The following is a 15794-nucleotide window of genomic DNA, read 5'->3' on the forward strand; positions in this document are numbered from 1 at the left end:
TTCATATTGCAAGTTTGCATCATCTACAATTACCCTGGTCATTCACAAGAGCGTCCCTTGAATTTAAACTCTAAGGTCCACTGGTTACATGTTCCCCTTTCCCCCTCCACACTTGGACTCTTAGGAGACAGAGGGAATATTTTCCTATATACATCATATTTTGTTGGGTCAGACTCAATGGTTTTGTGATATGTGAGGTGGATATACAGCTTTTTTAGCATACGTGTAGTTTATTTTGCGTGGTACCATTTTAACATGATGTCCTTTTTCTTTTCATAATTTTGATACAATAAATATGGTTCTAGTTGATCCAGCGAGTTTTATGTATTTTTGATTGTTACCAGAGGTGGTTGAGCAAAATCAGGCTTTTTATCTCAGTTATTGTGTTCAGGCTTTTTATCTCAGTTGTTGTGTTTATAACATGTATAATGGTTAGGTTACAAAGAGTTCTGTGCTTCTAAAACTACTGTTTCTGTTCTTACCTCTTTACCTGATGTGCAGAAAATGCTGAAAATTGTAAAAACTTCAGTGCCATATCTGGGTTGAACTTGACATGTAATTTTCTGAGACATTTCATGGACACTAAGGTACAGTTGTGATCGCCCAACTTTTTTTCCATTAGATTCTAGAATGAGAGAAAAGAACTAGAAAATCATTCCAGCATAAAAAGAAAGGTCTCAGCCTAAAACAATTTTTTTCCAGTTTGCAGCACAATAATTAAAGCAAATAAACACTGTAATTGTTGCAATGACCGCCAGTAACAGCATTACAAATATTCAGTCTAAAATAGTAATTATTTAATTCACTTTGTAATGAGTTTAAAGGGCACATTTGTTTGCAGGTTTGATAACAGTAATGTTCAAATATAGCCCTGGAAGAATTACAACCTGACTTAAAGCGGAGTTCCACCAAAATGTGGAACTTCCCCTTATATGCTTCCTCCCCCCTCCGGTGTCACATTTGGCACCTTTCAGGGGGGAGGGGGGACCCGTTTTTGACAAGTCCCCTTTCCCACTGACTTTTAATATTAGGGCACTTACCTGTCCGGTGAACCCGCGATGTCGGCGGGGGAAGAAGGAGGGCGGCAGGAAGGGCCAATTAGAAAGCGCAGCGTGCTGCATGCATGCGCAGTAGGGAACCAGCCTTTCGGCTTCACTGCCTGGTTCCCTTACCAGGAATGGCGGCGGCAGCACCCAGGAGTCGATTCCAAGTTTGGCTGGGGTGCCGACATTGTGGGCTCCCTGGACAGGTAAGTGCCCTAATATTAAAAGTCAGCAGCTACAGTATTCGTAGCTGTTGACTTTTAATTTTTTTCACCCATGCTGGACCTCCTCTTTAAAATGGCCATCAATAATACCTGACAAACCAAACAGTATTTTGTGCCTTTCTATGGAGTGATAATAAGGACCTGCAACCATCCGAAGTACTTTTATTACTCTTCAAGACATAACATAGATGGCTGGAGAATGAATTTGAGTTGCAATTGCCCCCTGACGGCTTTACACCAGAGAACTGAGCAATCAAAGACCATTGATTGCTCAGTTCTTGGGTCTGCTCTAAGCACAGAACAGTGACTGTCAGTCACCACTCGGTGTTCTTCCCCTCCAGGGCTCACTGGAGCACAGGGCTGTGGAGGGGGTGGAAGTAGCTGGTTAAGTCACTCAGCAGCATGATGAGAGGCTGAGCCAGCTGCTGTTCAGGTATCTGGGTGGAGCCTGAACTGGCTCTGTGATATCAGCAGACAGTGGACTTTAGCCTGCTGTCGGTTAAATCTAAGTCACAGTAGTGCAGAACTACGTGCACTTATGTGACCCACAAAAGTATCGCCAAAAGAGCTTTGGCCAAACTTCTCCTTTAATTTTTCAAAAATTAGAAGAATTAAAAGTAGAATATGTAACAGGAGTATCACTTTACAGATTTTAATAGGACTTACCTAAAGTGACATCAAGCATGTACATCTTGCTAGGTTTCAAAACGAATGGCTTGAATGAAACAGGGTTAGAAGAAATACCTGATAAATAATTTAAAATGAAAGAAACATAAATTATCATACATTTGTTTTAGATTGAATACTGGAACACAGAAGAAGTACAGCATGTAGTGAAAAACAGAAAAGTAGAACTGAGTGAGACGTCTTTTTAGGTGAAAAAGGAACAGCAAATGCAGGTTAACGCACAACGTAAATGTAAATTTTAACCAATCAGGTTGCAATAATCTAATACTGCTGTTCCTTCTTTACCCCACAAGACCTGTGAGTGCTTTATGCTTAAATATGTGTGTGTGTAAATATTTTATTATAACTTTTCATGTGACAACACTGAAGAAATGACACTTTGCTACAATGTAAAGTAGTGAATGTACAGCTTGTATAACAGTGTAAATTTGCCATCCCCTCAAAATAACTCAACACACAGCCATTAATGTCTAAACCGCTGGCAACAAAAGTGAGTACACCCCTACGTGAAAATGTCCAAACTGGATCCAATTTGCCATTTTCCCTCCCGGTGTCATGTGATTCGTTAGTGTTACAAGGTCTCAGGTGAGAATGGGGAGCAGGTGTGTTAAATTTGGTGTTATCGCTCTCACTCTCTCATACTGGTCACTGGAAGTTCAAGATGGCACCTCATGGCAAAGAACTCTCTGAGGATCTGAAAAAAAGAATTGTTGCTCTACATAAAGATGGCCCAGGCTATAAGAAGATTGCCAAGACCCTGAAACTGAGCTGCAGCATGGTGGCCAAAACCATACAGCAGTTTAACAGGACAGGTTACACTCAGAAAAGGCCTCGCCATGGTCGACCAAAGAAGTTGAGTGCACGTGCTCAGTATCATATCCAGGGGTTGTCTATAGATGTATGAGTGCTGCCAGCATTGCTGCAGAGGTTAAAGAGGTGGTGGTGGGGGGGGGGGGTCAGCCTGTCAGTGCTGAAGACAAGCAGACTAAGGACATGGATTACTGGAACCATGTCCTGTGGTCTGATGAGACCCAAGATCAACTTATTTGGTTCAGATGGTGTCAAGCATGTGTGGCGGCAACCAGGTGAGGAGTACAAATACAAGTGTGTCTTGCCTACAGTCAAGCAGGGTGGTGGAAGTATCATGGTCTGGGGCTGCATGAGTGCTGCCGGCACTGGGGAGCTACAATTTATTGAGGGTACCATGAATGCCAACATGTACTGTAACACACTGAAGCAGAGCATGATCCCCTCCCTTCACTGCTGGGCAGTATTCCAACATGATACCCCAAACACACCTCCAAGACGACCACTGCCTTGCTAAAGAAGCTGAGGGTGAGGGTAATGGACTGGCCAAGCATGTCTCCAGTCCTAAACCCTATTGAGCATCTGTGGGGCATCCTCAAACGGAAGGTGGAGGAGTGTCAGCTCTGTGATGTCGTCACTTAGGGGTGTACTCATATTTGCTGCCAGCGGTTTAGACATTAATGGCTGGGCTGTTGCGTTATTTTGAGGGGACAGCAAATTTACACAGTTATACAAGCTGTAGACTCACTACTTTACATTGTAGCAAAGTGTCATTTCTTCAGTGTTGTCGCATGAAAAGATATATTAAAATATTTACAAAAATGTGAGGGATATATTCCCTTTTGTGAGATACTGTACATACAGTGTATATATGTAGTACACCCCTCATGAGAGCTGCTGAGTTAGGGTTCCCCACTGCTGCACAGCCAGTCACTTAGCATTTCCGTCCTTCACTCAGACACAGAAATCAGTCCTTGGCTTGTTTTTGTTGTTTTATTAGGGGATGATAACTTAGATGGGATGGGGAACCATGGGATGCCCAACTTGAAAAATGTCCAAACTCAAAAAAAGGGACAACTTTCTCCCTATTTACACTGATTTTCTTCTTCCTTCCTCCTGCACAAGCACGGTTTCTTTGTAGAGCACCTGCTGCTCACTCCGTGTGGAACTAGAAGTACATCACTAGTTCAGCAAAGGCCCATTAAAGGCAGAAGCTCTCTGCCCCTTTGGCAAAGTAGCACAAATGGAGTGAACAGCATAACACAGTCTTTTCTGCTTCCCTGAGGCCACTTATCCCAGTTCCACTTGATTGCAGAATGCTAGCCCACCTGGTTGCTCTTCCTCCAAGTCCTCCCAACTGACTTACACACATGGAGATTTCCCAGGGCAAGGTTAGATGAAGACTTGGCACATCGTAGTCTTTAAGAGAGCACTGTTACAACTTAAAGTCTTTCTCCTTGTCATGTCCCAGCACCATGCTGATCTACTCACTGTCTCTGCTTGCTCTCTCCCGCTGCCTCTCCAGCATGAATCCCTCCAACTGCCTCCTGTGGTGGGATCCTTCCAGACCAGCTACCCAAGCTCCAGCTTGAGGCAACCCCCCCACCCGGTAATGGGTTCCTCAAGGACCACCAACAGCCTCCCTCAGCATGGCTTTTCCATCTTCCCCTGCTGGCATGGCCCTATTTATGGGTTTCCTTAATTCCCTACCAGGCCCACTCCTGGGGATTGGCTAAGGACCCATAAATATTAAAGACAGCTCCTCCTCACTCCCATCCACTAATTCCAGTACATTCTCCAATGCTCTGGAAACAGGGGGGAGGTATCAGAGAGCTGGCAGGATGAGTCATCCAGCCCTGGCCTCTAGTAACCCTGACCCAATTCAATGACTCAGGTCTAACCCTGAGCCAGCTATATTTTCTCTACACTGCCACTACTAGTAGCACACACTAGACGGTGCTACATACAGTATAGATTTAGTATCTATTACATATATGTAGTGATCTGAGAGAGAGGGAGAAAGAGAGAATGAGAGAGAGGGAGAGGGAGAGGGAGAGAGAGAGAAGGAGAGAGAAGGAGAGAGAAGGAGAGAGAGTAGTTCCTCTGCTGCTCAGTTACTTTGATTAGATTACTAAATAATTTTCTAGGAAGGGAATCCCCTGCCTTGTCCCACATGGAGGCACTGACAACTATTTGGGGAGGGTCATTTCTCATAACCCCCCCTCCCCTCAAAAAAAAAAAAAAAAGAGGGCTACATATCATTTAGAAACAGAGATCCCATCTCATGCCAAAAAAAGCCACACATTATGTTTCCACAGCTGAGCCTCAACAGCATAATTTCTAATGTTTCCTGCAGGGTAAATCCTGCATTGTGTCTTGAAGTTTGTAGCCTTCTCCTTATTCCGGCACTGAAAAGGCACCAACCATAATGTTTCTGCAGCAGCACCTCAGCTGCAATGTTTCTAAAGTTTGCTGCAGGATAAATCATGCTCCATGTCTCCAGGTATGCAGCCTTTGCCAGTGCCCCAGCACTTTGTGGCTATTGACTTTCTGAAACAATACACTCTACCTCTAATATTGTAGCCCAATCAAGCTGCCTACATACTGTCCAAACCAAACTGCTTTTATCGATCTTGTACTAATTCCCAGGTGCTCATTTTAATGTGTATGTGCAGGGTTGTAAGCATAGAAGCTTAACAAGACATAAAAGAACAAGAATGAGCACAGTTTATGGTGCACAGCAGCTTATTTAAACCGGATGTCTACCTAGCCTCATTGCTGGATTGTCTGTCTACTTCCCTGTCTTCTGAGTTGTTGAAAACCTGTTAACCTTGTTACTGTTCCAGCTATGCCTGCTATGAATAGATATGCTATTCTTTTTTGGATTACCCTTGCCTGCTTTGTCTGCTGTTCATTTGTGTTATCGACCCTGGCTTGGACTTCTGACCATGATTCTGCCTCCTGACTTGGTACCTCGCTCCCAGCACCTTGCTGACTCCTCCTTGGACTTCACAATAGGTTCAATGCACGCCCTGCAACCTGAACCATGACATATATGCTACACATGCTCACCCCTAATTTCTATCCTTGATTAGGCCTAAAATCTTTTCATGTTTTTCCTAATACAAATGGTTATAACCACTTATACTGTGGACAAGTGGTGTGGGGACGACCTAAAGGACAGAATAGTGGAGACTGCCTGTGTTTCATGTGGTGACTACTTGCTAGGAATTTTGTCCAAATGCAGGGGAAGGTTGTTGGAAAAACTGTTTGCCAAATAGTTACTTTAGGTGGGCATAATTGACCCATTGTTCTTACAAGTTGCTAAATTAAGTTCAGCTTCTGTTTGCCCGATTACACACCTAATAAAATTCTTGACAAAAAACCTGGAAGCTGATTGGTTTCCATGCAGAGCTGCACCACATTTTGCACTTTCCGGTTTTAGAAAATTAACTGCATAATGTGCTTATGAGCAAAGACCAGGCAGACATCTTAAGTGAGAATTGAAAACACATTTGCTTCATTCTTTGATGAATTGTGCTCTCTTCATGATACAACAAGCCATAGGAGACATATTTTTTATTATAAATCACAAAAAACATGGAAACATAATATAGAATTCTAATTAAAAAAATTAAGATCATTCCACAGTGCTACGTTACACGCTTCAGTCTGCAGCACGCACTATGATGGATGTTAGCCAAGATTTAAAGTAGATATACTTTAAGCCAATTTGTTATATAATATTATTATTATTATATATATATGTTTAGTTTTGTTTTAGACATACCTGAAGTACAATAACCGTTGAATACATCAATACTAATGGGAAGTTTTAACCACTGTATCATGGGTAAAATCGGAGGTGCTGTATTTGGCAGGTCAACAAGGTTATACCCAGAATCGTCTGTGGGAAAACCCACTTCAAGATCTATTTCACCTTTAAAAAGATAAAAAATGTATGATTACTTCATATAATTGCATTGTTTTAAATACATGTATATTTTCAACTTACCTTCAGTCCTTGTTCCAGAGCCTCCAATACCTTCTTTAATATCATTAAATAAATGTGTGTCAAAATCTGCCAAAAATTGAAAGGTTATAATTTACTTTTCATATCATATTGTATAAAGTCAATATATGAAGACTATCCAGTACATAAAGCTCAGTCTAGCTATATTTGAAAGACAATCATTTAATGACTACTGTTGTTGCAACATAGATAATATTAGGAATCAGCTAAGTTATATAAATATTGTAAGGGTGACAGACTAAATTGGTAGTGGTAATAGTAATCATAAACGTAATCACAGTTGCGGTAATGGGATTTAACTGCATACACCAAATCAAAGAGTGATCCAATACAGTCCACAGGTAATATAGCGATGTGTTCTTAGTCCATATCACCACCATCCACCATCTTGAAGTGTGTAATCATTTAAAAGAACCACCACCACAATAGGTAAAGTGTCTGCTTACCAGCTCGCACAGACCTACTATCACAGAAGGTCAATATCGCTTGTGGCTATATACCCAGCCAGGGTCTTTAAGTGTCATCTGAAAGTCTTCTTGCAGCATGCAAACTGGTCATCCAGTCGATATGATCATAAGTAGTACCCAAAATATAGAAGGCTTCACATAGCATAAAATCCTTAAAAGGCTTGATTTAACAAACCATAAAAATGCACTTGCAAGAAAGTCCAATAATTGCGTTAAGAACAATTATGCCGGCTGGCAAATGTAGCAACACCCATCTGTCCGGGACTTGATAATTGCGGTGGAGTCAGCACGTCGCTCCTCCCTGCGCATTTTGTCATACGTTGACGTTTTATGACGTTAATTACACACTTCAAGATGGTGGATGGTGGTGATATGGACTAAGAACACTTATCACTATATTACCTGTGGACTAATGGGGGGTGTATAATGATAAGGGGGCGCTAGAGATATAAGTGTAACCATAAAGTGCATGTGCTCTATGCCCCATAGTATAAGTGAATAATACTATAAACATATCATCCTAATTAACATATCAAATGAATACTGTGAGAACCAAGTGTGCATCAGTAAAACAGCCAGCAAATAAATAGTGCTCTAATCATACACCTGATTGGAAACCAATCAAACCAGGTCACCACAGGTGTGGAATGCTCTGGACTGCTAGAACATCATGTGCATTAGAACACAAAATCACAAACAATTTAAAAAGTGCTATGTGCATAATGAACAAGCAAACAAATGCATATAGAAATATATAGAAATATGTGTCCATATATTGAGTAAAGTATTTGTATTTTTTTCACACCATCACCAATAACGATAGTTGATTTTGGTAAGTGCAACACCCGATGGATATAGGTAAGTCTCCTACTTACCAGACCACCATGACCTCTTTAATTAAAAAGAAAAGTCAGGTGGGAATTTGTTAGGAGCACAATCTTGGGTCTTACCTAGTTAGAGGTGGGTGATCAAGGAATGGCTCCGCCAGAGTGGATATCAGGAAAAAATGAAAAGAACAATACCATTGCGTAATTCTGTTTTATTAAAAAATTATTAAAAAACAATGGGCCAAGTGGTTGCTTACTTTGTAAGTGCCTTTCCTCGGCACTGGAGGTGACAGGCTCTGCAATGTCAGGTGGAGCGTGGACAGCTGTATTGCTTGCTTCCGCTTGTTGCAAGTGGCATGAATTCAACGGCCTAGTCAGTCGAAATCGGAAGTGGCCGGAAGGTATGAGTGACCAGATATACCTCGACGTACGTTTCGTCGTGTAACATCGTCAGGACGCGTACCAGTCACTGAATATTGTGTGTTTATATTTCCCCTGGTGTTGATGGATTGGCTGAATACTAATTGGAAGACTAATGCCATCCAGTGGACAAATCCTGAACTACCATCAGTGAACTAGTGCCATCTAATGGAATATATTTTTATTTTTAACATATCAAACAAGTGCAAGGCTTGCTCTCCACACTCCCCCTGAGTAAAATATTCAATTAAAAAGAGAGAAATAGAAAGAATGTGATCTATTATGAACCATATTGATACAATCTGACGATATCAACGCTAAGTATTGAAAAATATGTGGACATAACAGTATGGCAATTAAATGAAAGGCATTCTTTTAATAGTGCCATCTTGTGGGCAAATACATAATTACCATAATTTATGACCAATACAACACAATATGTTGAACATAGTGAACATGTATTGGATCTTAAAAATACAAAAAAATTAGTTAGATAATGAAGATGAGATAAATATTATTTTAAAGTTTAAGGAATAATGGTATATTATATATAACTAAACCCAAAAATTGTGTTTAATATACACATTGGCAATGATAATGGTGCCAATGGTGACCATATAAGAGATTCCAGCATATAATCAATCATTGGTCAAAAAACAATTTAAGTCAACACCTATGTTGAGATCTGCTGGCTGTAAAGTGTCTAAATTATAAAGCCATTTCGTCTCATTTTGTGATACCAATTTTCTTATATTTGTCCCTCTCCAGTGATTTTGACCTCATCAATACCATAAAAATTCAATAGTGTGGGATCTAGATTATGAAATATTCTAAAGTGATTCGAAACACTATGTTTTTGGAAGCCATTGGCTATATTATACCTGTGGACTGTGTCGGATCACTCTTTGATTTGGTGTATGCAGTTAAGTCGCATTAGCGCAACTCTGATAAGGTTTATGATTTCTGGATTGTGTTTATATCTAATTGGAGAGTTGCTGCTTTATAATAATGTTTATTGGATCCAGTTTTTGGCACTTTTTTTTCCCTTTTTTTTGTATAGTGATAGCGGTAACCATGAACAAGACAGGAATGCCCAGCAACAGTCCAAGCAGTTATGTCTTGCATTTTTATTCAACAAGGCAATAAACAAACACGGTTCAATGAAGAAGGGCTTTGTACAACAAGTCCATAGCATAAATCCAACAAAACATCTGCAAGTCCAAGTCTCAAACTAAATATGTCAGTTCCTGACTAACAGGTTTCCCCTAAAAGCATGGGTGCTCAACCTGTGGCCCTCCAACTGTTGCGGAACTACAAGTCCCATTATGCCTCTGCCTTTGGGAATCATGCTTGTAACGGCCAGCCACTTGCAATGCCTCATGGGACTTGTAGATCCACAACAGCTGGAGGATCACAGGTTGAGCACCCATGCCCTAAAGGTTTAACACACACACAGTAAACATTGTTAGACACACATTTAACCCTTTGATCGCCCCTAGATGTTAACCCCTTCCCAGCCAGTGTCATTAGTACAGAGTATTAGCGGAGTATTAACACTGATCACTGTATTAGTGTCATTATTGATGTCAGTGTCAGTTAGTCAGTCAGTGTACCCCCCAGCCAGTCTCAGCTAGTGTCAGATTTCCCACCATACCATCACAGTCCCATTATAAGTCACTGATCACCACCATCACTAGTATAATTTTTTTTTTTTAATTCCAGTATCTATACCAGACGCTATAACTTTCCCGCAAACCAAATAATCTATACATATTGGGATTTGTAGCATAATACTTTTTGGCCTAAACGAATAAAAATGAAATTTTTTTAAATTGTTTATTGGAAATGTTTTATAGCAGAAAAGGAAAAAAATAAAAAATAATATATATATATATATATATATATACATATACATACACACACATACACACACACACACACACACACACACACACGCACACGTTCCGTCTTTTTTCATTTATATCGCAAAAAAAAAAAAAAAAAAAAAACTGCGATGGTGAAATACCACCAAGAGAAAGCTCTATTTGTGTGAAAAAAATGATACCAACTACATTTGCATACAGTGTTGCATGACCATGCAATTGCCAGTTATAAATGCTGATCTTGAAAGGATAAAATATTTTGAAGGTCAAGTGGATATTTGTAAAAAAAAGTTATAAATAGCTATTTATTGAAATGTGAGGTGTTTCTTGTATGATGGGATGATAATCAGTGCTTTAACTATTTTAACAATTAATGACTTGGATACCCCTTTTTTATTCCCTACCAAAATATGTTTTTTTTTTTGTTGTAAAAATGAATGGAACTGGTACAACAGAATTTGTAAGTGAATATAAATATTTATATATATATACACACACACACACACACACACACACACACAGTATCTCACAAAAGTGAGTACACTCCTCACATTTTTGTAAATATTTTATTATATCTTTTCACGTGACAACACTGAAGAAATGACACTTTGCTACAATGTAAAGTCATGAGTGTACAGCTTGTATAACAGTGTCAATTTGCTGTCCCCTCAAAATAACTCAACACACAGCCATTAATGTCTAAACCGCTGGCAACAAGAGTGAGTACACCCCTAAGTGAAAATGTCCAAATTGGGCCCAAAGTGTCAATATTTTGTGTGGTCACCATTATTTTCCAGCTCTGCCTTAACCCTCTTGGGCATGGAGTTCACCAGAGCTTCACAGGTTGCCACTGGAGTCCTCTTCCACTCCTCCATGACGACATCACGGAGCTGGTGGATGTTAGAGACCTTGCGCTCCTCCACGTTCCGTTTGAGGATGCCCCACAGATGCTCAATGGGGTTTAGGTCTGCAGACATGCTTGGCCAGTCCATCACCTTTCCCCTTAGCTTCTTTAGCAAGGCAGTGGTCATCTTGGAGGTGTGTCTGTGATCATGCTGGAATACTGCCCTGTGGCCCAGTCCTAGAAGGGAGGGGATCATACTCTGCTTCAGTATGTCACAGTACATGTTAGCATTCATAATTCCCTCAATGAACTGTAGCTTCCCAGTGCCAGCAGCCCCATCACCATGCTTGACTGTAGGCAAGATACACTTTGTACTCCTTCACCTGGTTGCCGCCACACATGCTTGACAAAATCTGAACCAAATAAGTTTATCTTGGTCTCATCAAACCACATGACATGGTTACAGTAATCCATGTCCTTAGTCTGCTTGTCTTCTGTAAACTGTTTACGGCCTTTCTTGTGCATCATCTTTAGAAGAGGCTTCCTTCTGGGACGACAGCCATGCAGACCAACTTGATTCAGTGTGCAGCGTATGGTCTGAGCAGTAACAAGCTGACCCCTCCCCCCCCCCTTCAACCTCTGCAGCAATGCTGGCAGCACTCATACGTCTATTTCCCAAAGACAACTTCTAGATATAACGCTGAGCACTTGCACTCAACTGCTTTGGTCGACCATGGCGTGGCCTGTTCTGAGTGGAACATGTCCTGTTAAACCGCTTTATGGTCTTGGCCACCATGCTGCAGCCATGAGGTGCCAGGTTGAACTTCCATTGACCAGTATGAGAGAGTGAGAGCGATAACACCATATTGAACACACCTGATTCCCATTCATACCTGAGACCTTAAAACACTAACGAGTCACATGACACCGGGAAGGGAAAATGGCTAATTGGGCCCAATTTGGACATTTTCACTTAGGGGTGTACTCACTTTTGTTACCAGCAGTTTAGACATTAATGGCTGTGTGTTGAGTTATTTTGAGGGGACAGAAAATTTACACTGTTATGCAAGCTGTACACTCACTACTTTACATTGTAGCAAAGTGTCATTTCTTCAGTGTTGTCACATGAAAAGATAGAATAAAATATTTACAAAAATGTGAGGGGTGTATGAGATAATGTGTATAAATATATATATATACACATATATATACACACATTATCTTAAATAGTAAAACAGTATCTATGAATTAGGAGGGCAATTCTATCATCTTCCTGTCATCCATTCATAGATCACTTCCCATTCACAAAAGCTGTTGTATGGCTTCTATGAATGACAGATGTGGACAGAAATGATGGGCATAATCATGCCTGTGACAACCCCTTAGTTGTAATAACCCCCCGCTGCACAAAAGATTACAGCGGCAGAGGGGGTGACACTGGCTGTAACGTATGCCCCTTGTGCTGGAAACAAACTTGCTAGGACTGTCCCTAGAGCATACTCATATAACCCTACATACTCATGTAACCCTACATACTCATATAACCCTACCCTAACAACTTTTTGCTAGTGTCCTCCTGAACTGCTGGACCTGTTCTCCTCCTTCCCTGTATGTCAACAGCTTTTATTAATACAATATAGACATGTGCATGACAAAAACAATTGTTTTGTTTCGTTTGATTCGTTAATCTAGTTATTTAGTTAAGCTAAATTCGGTTGATTCGTTCAATTCGTATTTGGAAATAGTATTCGGAATTTTCAAATTTTCTTCGAATTTTCAGATTTTTTAGATTCAAAACGATCAAATCAATACATTTTTAAATCGGTCCAAACGAAAATGTTATATTGTTTTAAATTCAAATGCAGCAAAGTGAACAAACAAAAAATCTTCATCAAATGATTACAATGACTCTTTAACCACTCACTTACTGGGCAAAAACCCCTCTCCTGCCCAGAACAATTTTTAGCTTTCAGCGCTGTCACACTTTGAATGACAATTGCATGGTCATGCAACACTGTACTCAAATTACATTTTTATCATTTTTTTCACACAAAAAGAGCTTTCTTTTGGTGGTATTTAATCACCTCTTGGGTTTTTATTTTTTGCTAAACAAACAAAAAAAAGAAAAATTTTTGAAAACACAAAAACATGTTTCATAGTTTGTAATAAAATTTTGAAAACAGGTAATTTTTCTCTTTCATTAATATTCGCTGATGAGGCTGCACTGATGGGCCCTGATGGGCTGCACTGGTAGGCACAGATAAGGTGACACTGATAAGACAGCACTGATGGACGCTGATAGGTGGCACGGATGAGTGTCACTGATGGATGTCACTAATGCGTGGCACTGATGGGTGGCACTGATGGGCACTGAAGCGTAAATGATAGATGTCACATATAGATGGCACTGATAGGTGGCACTGATGGGCACTGATAGGTGGCACTGATGGGCACTGGTACGTGGCATTGATAGGCAGCACTGGTGATGAGGCAGATTGGTGACATTTATAGGTGGCACTGATAGGTGGTGCTGGTGGGCACTGGTAGGCGGCACTGTTGTTCAGTGGTAGGTGGCACTGGCAGGTGGCACAGGTGGGCACAGATGACTCTGCAGAGCCTCTCCACAATCAGGACTGATGTCCCTCTCACAGCCGCCAGTGATCAGCAGAGTCGATTGCTGGCTCTGTTTACATCACATGATCAGCTGTCATTGGCTGACAGCTGATCACATGGTAAGTGGTCAGGATCCACCCCTTACTCTGATCTGTGATCAGCCGAGTCTCATAGACTCGCTGATCACAGAGCGCACCGCGTGCACCTTGCAGGGGGCGCACAGGCCGCTCGAGCACGGGTGGACATCTGTTGACACCCTCCCAGCAAAGTAAGTCCACGCTGTAGCTGTCATTCTGCTATAGCGCGGACGGGAAAAGGTTAAATCACCTTTGGCTTAACAAAAACAGCATTATTTTTCAAAATGGTACTCTGATAACACACACAGTCTTTGATTTCAGCGATATGTGTAGTTAGAATTCGACTGGAGTTCAATGTGTTAATGAGTTAATTTATTTAATTTCATTATGTTATTCGGAGCCTTCGGTAAAATTTGTTTATATTGTAATTCGGGTATTCAGGCGAAAAATTTGTCCGAATATTAATTCGGAACGAAACGCACCGAACCGAACATGTCTAATACAGCATGCTTTGTGGTATTGTAAGCAAAGGATATGTTTGTTATTCACATTGTTGTGGTAATCCTGCCATTTTGTCTCTTTCCTTGGTGCAAGCATTTAAAATTGGTGGTTTCTCTCCTATCTCAATTTAGTCTTAGGCCGATGAGGTAATTGTGTCATGCCTCCTGTGTGATGCAATTCCACTAGCCTTTTCTGCTGAAGAGGCAGGCGGTATACTGCTGCACTCCTGCCATCTTTTATAGAAACAGTGGGCCCAATCCTAAAAAGGCAGGCACTCCTTCTAAGCTATTTGTTAAAATACAGTAAATTGTATGGAAAAGGTAGTGGGATGGGGTACTTCCAAACCATGAACAATACACATTATTTCTACCCAAAATAAATGGAGGTTTGGGATTTCTATAAGGCAGCACACTTAGTGAGTCTTACTAAAGATCAAGCAAACTACGAAATTCCTTTATGGGTGCTCATCGAAGCAGCGGATTGTGACCCAATTTCAATATCTAACATACTTTGGATCTCTACAAAAGATCGTAAAGAATTACGTAATCCTATTACTAAGCATTATCTCTCTCTTTGGTATAAAATAAAAACTACTAGCCACCTACAATCATTTCATAATCCTCTCCTCTCAATTTATAAAAATCCAGCTTTTTACCCTGCGTGGGTTTCACCTAAATCTTTCAAAGAGTGGGTTTCACTTAATCGCTTGACATTGCATAAATTCGTAAATTCTTCTACCTTTATCCCTTTTCCGAACCTTTGTGAATCTTACGGTCTGCCCCAATCAGAGCTTTTTAGGTATCTCCAAATAAAACATTTTTTCATGCCCTTTCTAAATTCAGATACTCCACTTAACCGATTGTCTAGTTTCGAATCTATTTGTAACAATGCCCCACATTCCAGAGGTATAATATCTCTATTATATTCTCAGATACTAATTCAGCCCAATTCAGAAAAACCTTCCTATGTAGAGAAATAGGAGACAGACCTGGAACGTACATTAGAAAGTGCAGATTGGAATCAAATCTGGTCGGTAACGAAGGCAACCTCCCCCAATGTCTTGGCGGTAGAGACAAATGATAAAGTTTTAACCAGATGGTACCTTGTACCTGTTAGAGTAGCCAAATACACACAGAATCTTTCTGCACAATGTTTCTTCGGTTGTTCGGATTTGGGCACATACTTTCACACCTGGTGGGTATGCCCTAAAGCACAAATCTTTTGGAAGAAAATATTTAATATGACATCAAAATTATTTAAAAAAGAAATCCCTTTAGATCCTGTAACGGTTCTTCTTAATCCGAAACCCGAAATTTTAACACATACTCAATTCAAATTATTGATTCAACTTTTTACAGCAGCCAAACA

The 15794-nt window shown here is 40.5% G+C and overlaps 1 protein-coding gene across 3 annotated transcripts in view; it reads right to left on the reverse strand.

Annotated features, from left to right (window-relative positions):
• Positions 1–15794, reverse strand: part of PKD1L1 (polycystin 1 like 1, transient receptor potential channel interacting) — a 412276-nt gene that overhangs the window by 311984 nt on the left and 84498 nt on the right. For all 3 annotated transcript variants that reach the window (XM_073630682.1, XM_073630680.1, XM_073630681.1), the window contains exons 10-13: positions 6777–6842; positions 6552–6701; positions 1934–2011; positions 483–625 (exon numbers count right to left, since the gene is read on the reverse strand). In XM_073630682.1, the coding sequence (XP_073486783.1) occupies positions 483–625; positions 1934–2011; positions 6552–6701; positions 6777–6842 (437 nt within the window). The remainder of the gene's footprint in view (positions 1–482; positions 626–1933; positions 2012–6551; positions 6702–6776; positions 6843–15794) is intronic.

This window comes from Aquarana catesbeiana, linkage group LG05, assembly GCF_042186555.1.
Source record: "Aquarana catesbeiana isolate 2022-GZ linkage group LG05, ASM4218655v1, whole genome shotgun sequence".
NCBI lineage: Eukaryota > Metazoa > Chordata > Amphibia > Anura > Ranidae > Aquarana > Aquarana catesbeiana.